Source organism: Puma concolor, chromosome A3 (assembly GCF_028749965.1).
Source record: "Puma concolor isolate L17-30 chromosome A3, mPumCon1.1.hap2, whole genome shotgun sequence".
NCBI classification, from domain to species: Eukaryota; Metazoa; Chordata; class Mammalia; order Carnivora; family Felidae; genus Puma; species Puma concolor.
The window spans coordinates 115,428,246-115,441,968 of record NC_141669.1 but is presented as its reverse complement, the minus strand read 5'-3'; the positions used below and the strand labels follow the sequence as shown (position 1 = coordinate 115,441,968).

The 13,723-nt window shown below is 52.9% G+C and overlaps 2 protein-coding genes across 2 annotated transcripts in view; both read right to left on the bottom strand.

The window, feature by feature from the left end:
* Window positions 1-9,167, bottom strand: part of BPIFB4 (BPI fold containing family B member 4) — a 28,445-nt gene extending 19,278 nt beyond the window's left edge. Inside the window, exons 1-8 of the mRNA XM_086699863.1 lie at window positions 9,062-9,167; window positions 8,226-8,288; window positions 7,121-7,640; window positions 6,051-6,155; window positions 5,095-5,238; window positions 2,045-2,108; window positions 1,567-1,627; window positions 359-450 (exon numbers count right to left, since the gene is read on the bottom strand). Coding sequence (XP_086555989.1) covers window positions 359-450; window positions 1,567-1,627; window positions 2,045-2,108; window positions 5,095-5,238; window positions 6,051-6,155; window positions 7,121-7,640; window positions 8,226-8,288; window positions 9,062-9,167 — 1,155 coding nt within the window. The remainder of the gene's footprint in view (window positions 1-358; window positions 451-1,566; window positions 1,628-2,044; window positions 2,109-5,094; window positions 5,239-6,050; window positions 6,156-7,120; window positions 7,641-8,225; window positions 8,289-9,061) is intronic.
* LOC112869699 (vomeromodulin-like) overlaps window positions 1-13,723 on the bottom strand; it is a 288,979-nt gene that overhangs the window by 227,785 nt on the left and 47,471 nt on the right. The gene's annotated exons all lie outside the window — the stretch shown is intronic.

The following is a 13,723-nucleotide window of genomic DNA, read 5'->3' as shown; positions in this document are numbered from 1 at the left end:
AGCTCGGAAGAGCAAAAGCTCCATGCATGTGATATAAAGTTAGTAGCTTGAAACTGGCCATGGTGGGAGTCTTTAGAGCATGGACATCAGCACGGAGGTCACCTTATTATGTCATACAGTGGCTGTGAAGACAGACGGAGTCAATCTACATTAAAGCACTTGGAATGTGCCTGCCACGCAGCGAACACTTGGTAAGTGTTGGCTGCGATTGTGTTTCCTGATGTGGCTTCTGGAAGGTCTTCAAGTAATCAGAAGAGGGTCCTGGTCCGACACTGCTTCCCAGACACTGAGTAGAAGCCCATGGGTCTGGCGCTCACACCCCTGCCCGCCTTCCCTTCCCTGAGGCCCCGGCACTCACGTTGAGGTCCAGCTCCAGGAATTCCCCGGTCACGAGCGGGAGGCTGGAGAAGGTATACTGAACACTTCCCAATATCCCCAGAGGAACCAGAGCTGCAGGAAAAGGTGGGGTCATAGGTAGCACCCTTCATCCTCCCAGATGCCTTCCCTTCTTATGCCCCAAGGGGGGCGGGGCAGCAAGGCTCCAGCTCCAGACGGCAGCATGAAAAGAACAAGAGTTCCGGGTTCAAATCCCACCTCTGCCTCTTCCTTGCTGTGTGACCTCAGGCAAGACACTGTGCCTCTCTGAACCTCAGTTTCTTCCTCTGTAAAATAGGTTTGTATAACTCCTTGGGCCATATTGTGGGGTCTGTGGGATTCTGGATATTGATAAGCTTTGTAAACTGTGGAGTACTGTGACCAGGGAGGAAGTTTTAAGGTTCCACAACGTGGTGCTTAGTTGAAGCTGGCATTTCCCTGACTGCTTATGACCAACAGCCCCATCTTCTGGGCTCTCCCTCCCTTGTTCCTGGCCACAAAAGGACAGAATTTCACCCATCTGCAAAAGCCATCCCCAAACTTCCTGGGACCCCAGAGAGACGGGAGCGCCACCCAAGAGGGCCGCCCTGTATGGCTATAGATACTGTGCACCTCACAAGTCAGGTGCCTCCGTTATGTTGCAGTTTATGTGAAAGGAGGTCCCTGCCATCCTGCTGTGCGTGAACCGCACAACCATACGGGGCAGGCTTGCCTCCAGGAATGTTCACTCAGAAATCGTGGACCACGGCTGGTATCGGAGCCTGGTTCTAGGGACCTGAACGGTATTCATGGTGTCTCCTGTTATTCACTCTCCAATCCCTCTGTGGGCTGAAGCCAGCCCCCCATATTAGAGTTGAGGAAACTGGAAGGAGTCTTTCCAAGTCCACACAGCTGTCAGGAAAGAGCCAGGGCTCTGACCAGCCTCACTGTCTCTGTCCAGAGACTTAGCCACCGGGCCAGGTGGGATGCTCCTCCCTCCGGGGGCATGTCTGGCGCCAAGAGGGAAGGCCAGGTAGCCTCTCTCCTGTGACATCAGCCACACCGCGCTCTAAGGGCCCGAGAGGGGCCTGGTGCCCCCACCTCACTGGACCTTCCTCCCAGACATGCTATGCCCCCCGGCGCCTTCCCTGGCTGGGCCCAAATCAGGGCTGGAAGACGCTGGCTGAATGACGCAAAACAGGAAGGACTTACAGTCCACGAGACCCAGCTGGTCGTTGACAAGACCCAGCACCACATCCACGATGGGGCAGAGCTGTGGGGGGAGAGATGGCATGAGGTTCTGGAGCCGGGGCTGGGCGCTGGGGCGCGGGGCGCAGGAATAGCAATGACAATAGCTGCGTTTACTGCCTGCGTGCTCTGTGCCTGGCACTGTCCTCCCCACAGCCCTGCGGGGAAGGCGCTCTCCTGATCCCCATTGTCACGTGGCTCGGAAGTGCCCGAGCTGGGATTCAAACCAGAACTGTGTGACTCTTAAGCTCCACTTCCTTATCCCGTCACTCATCTGTCCCTCCACATTCGTCAGGGTACCCCCCAGACCCCCAAGAACAGGCCCCAGCCCTCTGGCTCCTCTGGGTCACCTGCACGCCCGCAGGGATGGAGGCTGGACTGCGCTCCCTCCGTCTGGGGAAAGTCTGTGCTCCTTGCTCCCCATCCCAGGATAGGTTCTTACCAAGTCAGGGAGGACATTGGCCAGGACTCGGTTCACTAAGTTGTCCACGAGGTTGGGGAGAAGCCTGAGGAGAGAGGAGCGGGAGAGGAGGAGGGAGCTCACCAAGCTTGTCCATGCAGCGTCCCGAGCCAGGCCCTGGGCAGCAAGAACCCCTGAGTGCTGGAAAATTGTTCCGAAAGCCAGACAGACAATGTACATTCACCACAGACTTGGCCGGACAGGCTGCCCAGGCAAATTGCTTGGCTTTTCATTCACTCATTCACTCATCCATCCATCCATCCATCCATCCGTTCGTTCAACAGATGCTCCTTGAACTCTGCACTGGGCTAGGCCCAGGCTGGGATGTTCCTGTGTGCAGAAGTCACTCCCTCCTGCTCATCTGCCCCTCTAGCGGGCTGCTTGCTGCAGGAAAACGAACATATTCCTCTGTCCAAGCACCCAGCACAGTACCTGGGGCACCGTACGTGCTCAATAAATGTGTGTGGAAGGGAGGGGAGGAGAAATGCTGGCCGACAAAATGTGCTCATGGGGTCCACAGGAGAAAACGAGCTGTTGCTGTTGAAAGTCTGGGAGATGGGATTGGTTCTACAGACAAGGAAACAGCTCTGGAGAAGTGGTCCAAGTGCATCATCCAGCTGTAAACAAACCGTCCTAACCAGTTGGTTAAGGGGGGAAAGAGATCATAGCATTGATGCATAGGCAAGACACATAGATGGACAGACAGACAGACTTGTAGGGCAAGGGTTTATTTCCCGAGGCCCCGCAGTGATGAGAAGGTGAGCGAAACATGGTCATCCTCACGCAGTGTCACCGATAGCTTGGCCCCTTAAAAATCCGCCCTTCTGTCCCCACTGAACACTGCCCTGCCTGCACCCTCCCAGCTTGTGTCCAACGCTTGCCAGTTTGACAGAGCAAAGCATTTCTTGAGATCATGTCCTAATTAGAACATTTCTGTACACGTTTTGGTCTCCTTCTTAGGTGGATTCACAGCTTAAGGGAACTTGTGTTGGTTCCAATGCTCTGTGGACGATAAGGCCCTTGAGAATTTATCCATGCATGGGTGCGTGCGTGCGTGTGTGTGCATATGTGTGTGTGTGGGGGGGTAATTTGAATTTAACCTATGTCCATTCAGGGCACAGACTGTTGTCTCCTTCTGAGAAATTATCCAACAGATACATCGGCCCATGTTTAAAATGTACATAATTCACTGTAACCTATTCCTCAGAGCAGAAGATTAGACAAATTGCAATGTCCCCACACCAGGGGACTGGACGAATACATGATGGCTCATCCGGACAACGGAATACCACACAGCTGTAAAAAGTTAAACAAAAAGGAAGCTCTCGATGTCCAAATACAGGAAAATCTCCAAATAGAGTAAATGAAAAAGTGCAAGGTGATGTTTATAGTATGTGTCCACTTGTGTTAAAAGGAGGGTGGGGAATGAGACTCTATGTTCATGTTTGCTTCATTTGTAGAAAAGAATTGGAAGGAGAATCAAGAAACAAGCACAGTGAGCTTGTGGGGGGGGGGCGGGGAGATGGGAGACAGGGTGAGAGGGGCTCTCCAGTCTGTGCCTTTGTATTTTTTTTATATCTTTGAACCATGTACTACCAAAAATATTTCCTAGAAAATTAAAAAAATCTGTGAGGTTTTAGGACGCCTGGGTGGCTCAGTTGAATAAGCATCCAACTCTTGATTTCGGCTCAGGTCATGACCTCACGGTTCATGGGTTCAAGCATCGCACCCTCTCACTCACAATAAATAAATAAACTTAAAAAATCAATCTTTGAGGTTTCTGGGTGCTTCTCTCCCCTCCTCTTCTCACCAAAATATCAGGGGCCAATTTTCTCTGTCCTGACCCACTCTAGAGCAGAAACAAAGACTCAGAGAAGCTCACATGAATCAGAGATTCTTGGGGTCAAGTCGTACAGTGAGGTTATCTGCTCCCAAAGTCTAGATAAGATGAGCACTGGAGGGACAGGGGCAAAGAGACTGATAAGACAGGAGGGGGAGGAGCAGGCAGCCAGAGGCCTCAATGAGAGAAGCCAAAAAGACACGTTTCCCATGATGAAGGCCAGGGAGGGAGGAGAAAGGGGCTCAGCTCTGAGCCGCCCTGGTGTGCCCTCATCCAAGACCATCACCTGGAGGCAGCAGACCCCTCAATACACACACACTTGAAACCTCTCTGGTTGTGTTGGCCACTTTGTGGGGAGGCTATGATAGAAAAAAACCCAACCCCTAACCAAGGTTGCATTGAATAGAACTAACTGGGAAACTTCCCCATGAGCTGGGGTTCGAAGGGACAGAAAATTCCTGCTAGACATATGTTCAGAAAACTCTTAAAAAAATTTATTTTTATTTTTATTCAATTTTGAGAGAGAGAGAGAGAGAGAGAGAGAGAGAGAGAGAGAGAGAGGATGAGCGGGGGAGGGGCAGAGAGAGAGAGGGAGACACAGAATCTGAAGTAGGCTCCAGTCTCTGAGCTGTCAGCACCGAGCCAACGTGGGGCTCGAACCCCCAAACTGCGAGATCATGACCTGAGCTGAAGTCGGATGCTTAAACCAACTGAGCCACCCAGGCGCCCCAGAAAACTCTTTTTCAAAATATTTATTTATTTTTAGAGGGGAGAAAAGGCAGAGAAAGGGAGAGGAAGCATCCCAAGCAGGCCCCGCACTGTCAGCACAGAGCCCAACACGGGGCTTCAAGCCACAAACCGTGAGATCATGAGGTGAGCCGAAATCTAGAGTTGGAGGTGTAATCAGCTGAGCCACCCAGGCGCCCCTCTTCAGAAAACTTAAAATGTTCCAGGTTCTGTACTGTTGTGCATTCGTTATCTCCATTCCAAAGGGAAAGAGAATTAGCCCATTTCACAGACACAGCAAGTGGAGCTCAGATTCAGAGGGCAGCAGAGTTGCTCAAAGTCACACAGCAAGGAATCATGGAGGTTGAACCGCAGGCTGCTTCTAGAGCCTCTGCTCCTGACCACATGGTTTATCAAAGACCGCTCCACCGTCCACCGAGGCACTCCACTGCCCACCAGTACTCACCCTCGAAGCAGCTTGACTTTGATACCCCCCAGGAGGGTGTCACATCGCTCCACAACTAGCCGAGGGTAGCCTGTGCGGTCCATGGTCAGCCGGACCTTGGCCGTGATGTTCACTTCCACCGCGATGTCCAGGAAGCCAATGAGACTAGAGGAGGTAGTGGGGCCAGGGAGACGGCTAGTCAACCTCAGCCTCCAGGCCTCCAGCCTCATTCAGTTCTACCCAGCACCTTGCACCTTGGGCTGTCTTTGCTGTCCCCGCCCCTTGCTGTCGTGCATCTATTCTGCGCCTTGCTCATCTCTAGGGGTCCCAAACCAGAAGGCTTCCCGGGTCCCTCTACATCCATGAACAAATCCATCTCCCACTTAGTCAATGAGAGAGCCTCAAAGGCTGGGAACAGGAGTCAATAAATGAACTCTACACATAAATTCTGGTTTTCAAAGTGACTACCCACTGACCTAGCCTCATAGACAGGACCTCGTCCCATGGGGAGAAATCAGCACAAAAGTCCACTCTCTAAAGTCCTCCGCTAAGCACCTACTTTGTGGCGGGCACTATCAGGGAGACATTTTCTTGCTTTCCCTCCCTTGCGGCCACAGCCACCTGGAAAAGGAGATGTCACTATGTCCGTGGCAGGTGAAGACACTAAGACTTGGTGACATTAGGGGCTGACCAGAAGTCACACAGCTTGTAATAGAGTCAGGATTCAAAGCCAGGCTGTCACCTGTCTCTAGCCTCCCAGATCTTAACACCCATGCAGGCTACCTTCACTGCTGACCGGGACCGGAAGATGGCCTGAGCCCAAGGGTATAAGTCAGGTGCCGGTAACACATTCGGTGTTAGTATTCCTCACATTACGGACAAAGAGGCTGGAGTGCAGACAGGGGAAATGACCTGCTCAAGATCTTTCATCCAGGACCTCGGGTGGTGGGGACCCCTCCAGGGCTGAGGGTACACACCTCTTCCCATTGATGGCCACGCGGGTGTACAAGCTCAGGTAGACGCCCACACCAGGCAGGAGCCGCACGGACACTCGGGGGAGGGTCAGCTCCACGATGCGCAGCCTGCATAGGACCCAGGCTGGTGAGATGGTCATCCCCGGGGTCTGCCACGCTTCACTGGGGGTGCCCTGTGTTCATACACCCCCTTCTCTGTGCCACATTCATTCCCCCTAACTCTAACGATACCTGAGGTTTGTGGATAGAACTTGGAAAACACAGAGAAGTGACAGGAAAAAATGCCATGACCCACACTCTCATTGCCTGGAGGCCCACTGTTTACATTTCCTTGTATTTCCTTTGAATTTTTGTCTTGTAAAGATACCATTCTCCCTGCTTATCCTTGCCCTTCTTTTCCTGGTTCCTTCCTACAAATTCTCTGCTTTCAGTTTAAGACCCTCTTCCTCCAGGAAGCCTTCCCTGACCTCCCCCACTATACACATCCTTATTTCTCCATGAGCTGCTAACCAGTGTTATAATTGCATGATTATTTTCAGGTGTCTTTATCAAAGCCCATATACCCCATCGGCCTGCAAGCTCTGTGGGGACTAGAGATGTGTCTTTTCTTGGCTAACCATGTGTCCTTGTCCCCAGTGCCAACACAGTGGCCTGCACATAGGAGACGTGCTCAGTATTTGTTGAATTAAATAGTGACTATGAGAATATGAGGAGACTGGGCATAGCTGAAATTATATGTGTGTAGTTTTAAATCCTTGCACATTTTCTACTTTAACTATGATGATGACCATTCTGTAGATGAGGAAATTGAGACTCAGAGAGATGAAAACAATGGCCCAAAGTCACACATATACATAAAAAGGTGAGCTGTGACTCAAATTCAGGGTTGTTTAGTGACTAGACCCCAAGCCACACAACTTGGGACTCTCAAGATGTCCAGTCCTGAGGCCAAGTCTTGAAGTGCATGGGGCTCTGAAGACTGTCACCCCTCCAACTCTAGGCCCCTGGGGTGATCACCATGTTTGTTAAGTTCATCATTTGGGCTTGATAGGGAGAGCCTGGCCCCTCCTTACCCGGTGATGCCCTGCACGGTGCTGAGGATGCCGCCCTCGCCAAGCACGCCCAGGACTCCACCTCCTCCGAGAAGTCCTCCATCACCAAGGAGACCACCTCCTCCGAGCAGGCCACCTTGGCCCGACAGGATGCCATCGGCTGCCAGCATGCCCCCAGTGCCCAGCAAACCACCTGGGCCCAGTGCCCCAGTGGCTACACCGGGTGGTATCTCTCCGGGCCGCAGCTCCCTCCGGTGAAGCCTGCCCATGGCTGCTGCACCTTCGGCCGACCTGTACTGCCCACGGCCCCTGTGGCCGCCATATGCATTGTCAGCATTGCGGTAGTCACCTTTTCGGAGGTCCCTGATGCTTCCATCTGACTCAAGGATCTCACCGTATCTGTATTTGCCCCCCAGCTGAGCAGTGTTGTCATTGGTCTCGATGTGACCATACTTGTAATTACCGCCAAGCTGCTTGCCATTGGTATATTTGGGGGGGCGCTCTCGAACATGGAAATCGTTGTAGGGAATGCCACCGACACCTCGGGGGAATTCAACGCGTCTGTAGTCATCGTAATGGTGTCGGCCACCACCCAGAAGACCACCACTGCCACCCAAGAGACCACCACCACTGCCACCCAAGAGCCCCCCACCACTGCCACCCAAGAGCCCCCCGCCATTGCTGCCTCCGCCACCCAACAGCCCCCCGCCACTGCCACCCAAGAGCCCCCTGCCATTGCTGCCTCCGCCGCCCAACAGCCCCCCACCACTGCCGCCCAACAGCCCCCCACCGCTGCCACCCAAGAGCCCCCCGCCATTGCTGCCTCCGCCACCCAAGAGCCCCCCGCCACTGCCACCCAAGAGCCCCCCGCCACTGCCACCCAAGAGCCCCCCACCATTGCTGCCTCCGCCACCCAACAGCCCCCCGCCACTGCCACCCAAAAGCCCCCCGCCATTGCTGCCTCCGCCACCCAATAAGCCTCCCCCAACCCCACCCAACAGGTCACCACCACCCCCTCCGCTCCCACCACCAAGCAGGCCCCCCAGAAGGCCACCGCCCCCACCACCTCCACTTCCACCAAGCAGACCCCCCAGGAGAGGTCCTCCACCATCACCACCAGCTTTACCCATGGGCACCTCTCTCAGGGCTGAGCGGAGAGCATCACTCTGCTGCAGGGTGCCTGAAATGGCTGCAGAGAAGCAAAGGCATTAGTGAGGGCTTCCTCCCCCAGGCGCCACCTCTGGCCCACTCCTTGGCTCTCTGGGCCCCACCTTTCCCACCAGTAGAATGTCAAGGTCAGATGGGAAGACTCCCCCAGACCAATCCAGCCCTGACATTCAGGTGGGCTCACTGACTGCTAACCTGGACCTGCTCTTGCTTTAACTAGATTTCAACATCATTCACCGAACCTGGAAAGATTTTCTTCCTTCTACTCCCTTTCAAGTGCTCCACACTTTAGAGCTTATAAACCTGCTTGGATGGCATCAGGGCAGGTCTTTGTTTGCCAGATGACAAAAATGAGCTCCCAAGAATTAAAGGGGGGAATAATTACAGCCCCCACATTTGAAGGCCTTCAATGTATGTACCAGGAACGGGACCACGTTTTCAGAAGGCTACCTCGTTCATTCTCAAACCAGTCCTCTATGACGGGGGCCACAATCACATCCATGTTGCAGACGAGAAAACTGAGGCTCAGAGAATTCAAGTTGTGGACTTAAGGTCGGTCAGTATTTGAACCCTGGGAAGGCTGATTTGAGGACCCAAGCTCTTAGTCACTGCTTCTACCGCCTCAGGCATGAAGTCCTCAACATGGTGTAAGTGTGTAGGGAATGGTAACCAAAAGCAAAAGGGGGAATAATTTACCCACCCACCTGACGTGAAGAGGGCCCTTGGGACTTCAGAGTTGGCTGGACTGCCCTGCCCACCCCACGTCACCCCTGACTGCCGCAGGCCTGGACTCACCATTGCTCAGCACGTCTTTGGTAACCCTGAGGACAGTGTTTGTTTCTGCGTGGGTGCCACAGAGAGCTGCCACAGACAGAGCAGCCACGCACCAGGCTGTCCACATGCTGGCACTGCTTCCCTGCTGAGGAGACAGTGCATCAGAGTCACCACCCTGGAAGTAGGTGGAGCTAGGCACTCCCTGCCAAGAATCATATCGGGATCCCGAGGCCCAGGGACATACAAGGCAGGGTCCAGAATTCCCAATACCATCTTCTAAGTTGAATGAATGAAATGAATCTGGAGACACAGAGCAGACCCATTAACCAAACTGTCCTAGAGCCATGGATGTCTGATTATCCCCCAAGATGAAATTTCCAAATGGAGCATCAGAGAGAGAGGTCATGAGGACTCCAACCAAAATAGCAAACTCACAGCAGGCAGACTCTAGGGAGAATCTCTCCAGCATCTACCCGTCTGTTCACCCACCAATCCATCCATCCTCCCATCCACTCTTCCTTCCTTCCTTCCTTCCTTCCTTCCTTCCATCCATCTGTCCATCCATCCTTCTGTCTACCCATCCACCCCTTCATAAATCCATCCATCCATCCATCCATCCATCTATCCATCCTTCTATCAGTTCATCCGTCTATCAACACATTCATCTAGCCACAATTTCATGCATCCATGCAGCCAAAAATCACTCCTACCTCTTTGAAGGAGACAGTTCTATACCAGGTACTTGAGATTAAGAGCTCTGGATCAGAGCTATCTGGGTTCTAATCCTTAGACAAGAGAGTTTACCTTTTTGAACCTCTGCCTCCTAATCACTAACACACTGTTTCTGGTACATAGTAGGCAATAAACAGCAGTTACTGTTACTGTTTTGGCACTATTATTTTAGACCCCTAAGAAGTGGGTGGGGGGCGCCTGGGTGGCTCAGTCGGTTAAGCGTCCGACTTCGGCTCAGGTCATGATCTTGCAGTCCATGGGTTCGAGCCCCACATCAGGCTCTCTGCTGACAGCTCAGAGCCTGAAGCCTGCTTGGGATTCTGTGTCTCCCTCCCTCTCCGCCCCTCCCCTGCTCACACTCGCTCTCTCTCTCTCTCAAAAATAAATAAACATTAAAAAAAAAAAAAGAAGTGGGTGTGGAGTGTTATCGATTGGGAGCGAGGAAGCATGCATTTTGGGATAAGCTGCTCAGTCTTTAAGAAACCTTATTTTGCTGCCTCTATGCCCTCACCCACTTCTCTCTGTCAACTCTACCTGAGCACCAGCTTCAGAGCACCACGGACTCTCCTCTGGGCCACAGTGTAAAATCATTGGCTTCAGCCCCCTCCACTTACGCACCCTCTTCCCTTTTCCAAAGCCTCCAGGTTTTTCCCCCACTCCATCTACTCCCAGAATATTGGAAGCACTCATTTATACTAGAATATGAAGGGTTAACACGTGCAAAAAAATCTTTTTCTGATTTCCTTACCTCATCCTAACCCACTACCCAGAAAGTTCTCTGTTCAAAGAGGGATCATCACCTTCGGTTAAAAAGATGGCACCAATGGAGGGAGATCTGGCAAGCAGCTGAGGAGTCTCAGAGAAATAGCAAAGGCACCAGATACCCCAAATCCCTGAGAAGTGTAAGTGCAGCTCTGTTAACTCAGGTCACTGGGGTGACTCAGGCCCTTTTCAGAGCCTCCCTGAGAGGCTCTTCTATGCCCATGTTATAGGAAAGACAGAAGAGGCTCAGAGAGGGGTTACGCCGGCAGGTTTCCAGTCTGAGACTCTCCTCATTGCCTCCTGAGGCCTCAGCCTCCTCCCTGCTCAGACACTGAATAGGGGAGGGGCTCCTCCTTACCCTGCAAGGTCCCGGCAGCTCAGTCTTGAGAGATCCTGTTCACCAGGCCCTCTGCTTTTGCCTGAGTCTATTCAGACGCTGGCCTTATATAGCAGCTGGGTCTGAGTCCACACCTAGAGAGGGAAACACCATGTAATTATGAGAGACTAGAATCCAGATTTGCTCTGCAAATCAGACATCGAGCTCCAAAACCACAAATAGCTGCGGTTTGTGGCTAATTCTGAGAGCTACGTTCACTCACTCCCGGATGGTGTCACATGAGCTGAGGTTTATCAGCCCCTGGTCCAGACACGTTACTGGAGACTCCAGCTAGGCCCCTACGTGGGGGAACCAAAAACACCTACAGGTGCATCTGGTTGCCAGCTCTAAGTCAGTCTCTGCCCACTCCAGATGGCCTGGGCAGCCAGGAAGTGCCCCCAGACTGGACTCAGCAGCAGGCTAACTCAGATTCAGACTCAGCTCAACCACCAACTCGCCACATGACCTTGGGCCAGCCACTTCCCTTCTCTGTGCTTCTCATCATTTCCATCTGCTAAATGGGTATAACACCTGCTTCACAGGACTGATTTGAAGATTCAGGGAGATGTATATAGATCTGACTCTCCAAACTTGGGGCTGGTGTGAAGAGAACAAGTAGATGGGCTTCTTTTCACCTGAAGATTTTTCTCCCAATATTTCATTATGAACTGTTCACACATACAGTGAATTTGGAAGAACTGTAAATTGCAGGGAACGGTACATTTCCCTGTAAACACTTCAATACGTATGCCATTGCGATTGTTTTCTTTGGGTGTAAAGCTTACAGACAGTGAAATGCACAAGTCCCAAGTGTTTATTTGTTGAACTTTGACAATTTTATTCAATGATGGAGCCCACACCCCTGTCTCAATATAGAACTTTCCATCACCCCAGAATGTTCCCTCCTGCCCCTTCCCAGGCAACGCCTCCAGAGGCAGCCACTGCCCCTCCAAGACCTGCTGGGACACAGCCCAGGTCCCTTCCTTGGCATCCAAGGTGGGTCTGCTCCTCTCTCCACTCCCCACCTCCGTTCCCTGTCTCTGGGCCTTTGCACGTGCAATATTTGCCACAGAACACCCTTCTCTAGACTCCACTGGTCATAGTCATACAGAAATGTCAGCTACTCTGCAAAGCTTTCTGTGACAACCCCAAGCCTGCCCCTTCCTTGGCCCACCCAGCACCTTCGACAGCCCATGTGATATGGTGTGGCTCTGGCAAACCAGGCATGTGCCCCACCGCCAGCCAGCACAGGCACAGACGCCAGTGTAGGGAACGGACCACGCATGCTCTCACTCCCCACCGGGTGCACTATAAACCATAGAGGGCGGTGCACACAGGAAGGTGGTTCTCTCAGTCGCCTGAGGCTCTGTGCCCTCCTCAGGCCCAAGACCAGCCAGACCCTGGCAGCCATGAGGCTGGCCTGTCCCCTGGGGCACCAAGAGGATTAGTACAGCACTGGCGCCAGGGAGATCACCTGGACTTAGTGTCCAAAAGGCTCCTTTGTCTGGGGCTGAAGCAGCCAGGCCCTGGGAGGTGACTGAGTCACGCAGGGGGCCAAGTGGGGGGCTCACGCAGGGGGGCTGAGGGAGCAGGAAACAGAACCGCTCCCATTCCTGACCCCTCCTTCAGCCCGTTCCTGTCATGAATGGTCAGCGGCCAGGGCTGCAAGGGAGCTGTCCATGGTGGTGGTGCTGGGGCTCCCTGCACATCTCATTTCAGGCCTCTACTCTAAGTGCAGAGGTTCAGAGCTGGGCTGTGGAGCCAGGGGGCCTGTGTTCAAATCCTGGTCTTGTCACTTCCCAGCTGTGTGGCTGTGGGTAAGTCACTTAACCTCTCTGTGCCTCAGCATCCTCACTTATGGAATGAGGGTAAAAACAGTTCCTAGAAAGCACGGTTGGTTCACAGAGTCGAAAACATGGTGTATCTAAAGCACTTGGAATAGTAAATACATAACAAATGCAGCAAGTATTACTTTTAGAGCATAGCAGTGAAAAATCCAGGCTTTGGAACTAGGGTCAGAAGGATCTGGTTCAAGTCCTGGCTCCACCACTGAGAAGCTGTCCAATTTCGCGTCTCTGAGCCTCCGTTCCCTCACATGTAAAACAGAGAGACCCTGTCCACGGATTATGGTCGCGATAAAAATGAAGTGAGGTAAGCGGTGTGAGGCATGTAACACGAGACTGATACACGCTTGGGGCCCAGTGGAGACAAGCTTCTGTCACTGCTACTCCATGAGGCCACAGGACTCACCATAATGAAGCAGATACCTGACCTGGCGGCGCTCTTGGTCGAGCGGGACAATGGGACCAAGGGGTGACAATCCAATGTGGTGGGTACAATAATGGACCCTGCCTATGGCACGGAGAGGCTGGGGGCTGAGGTGCCCTGCGTGTTGAGGGACAGCAAGTTTGCCAGGCACACTTGGGGGGAGTGTCTGGTGCTCAGAAGACGGAAATGCCATCCAAGGGCCTGGCTCCACATCACGTGCATTTACCACAGGCCAGGCGCTCTTCTCTGTGCTTCACATTTTCTCGTTTAATCCTCAGATGACCTCTGAGTGAGTCCGAGAGTGTTCCCATTTCACAGATGAGGAGCCTGAGACACAGAGACGACTCCGCTCCTTCTCCATGCTCCCAGAGGAGTCGGCGGAGGCCAGGTCACGGGCGGTCTCAAATGCCACCCTGGGATTTTGGATGATTTCCTGCTGGCAGTGAGAATCCAGACAACGAAGGGCTGTCAGCGGTGATGAGATGGTCAGATGAGGACAAGGGGGGGCTGGTGGAGGATGGGACGGGAGAGAGGAGGGAGGGACA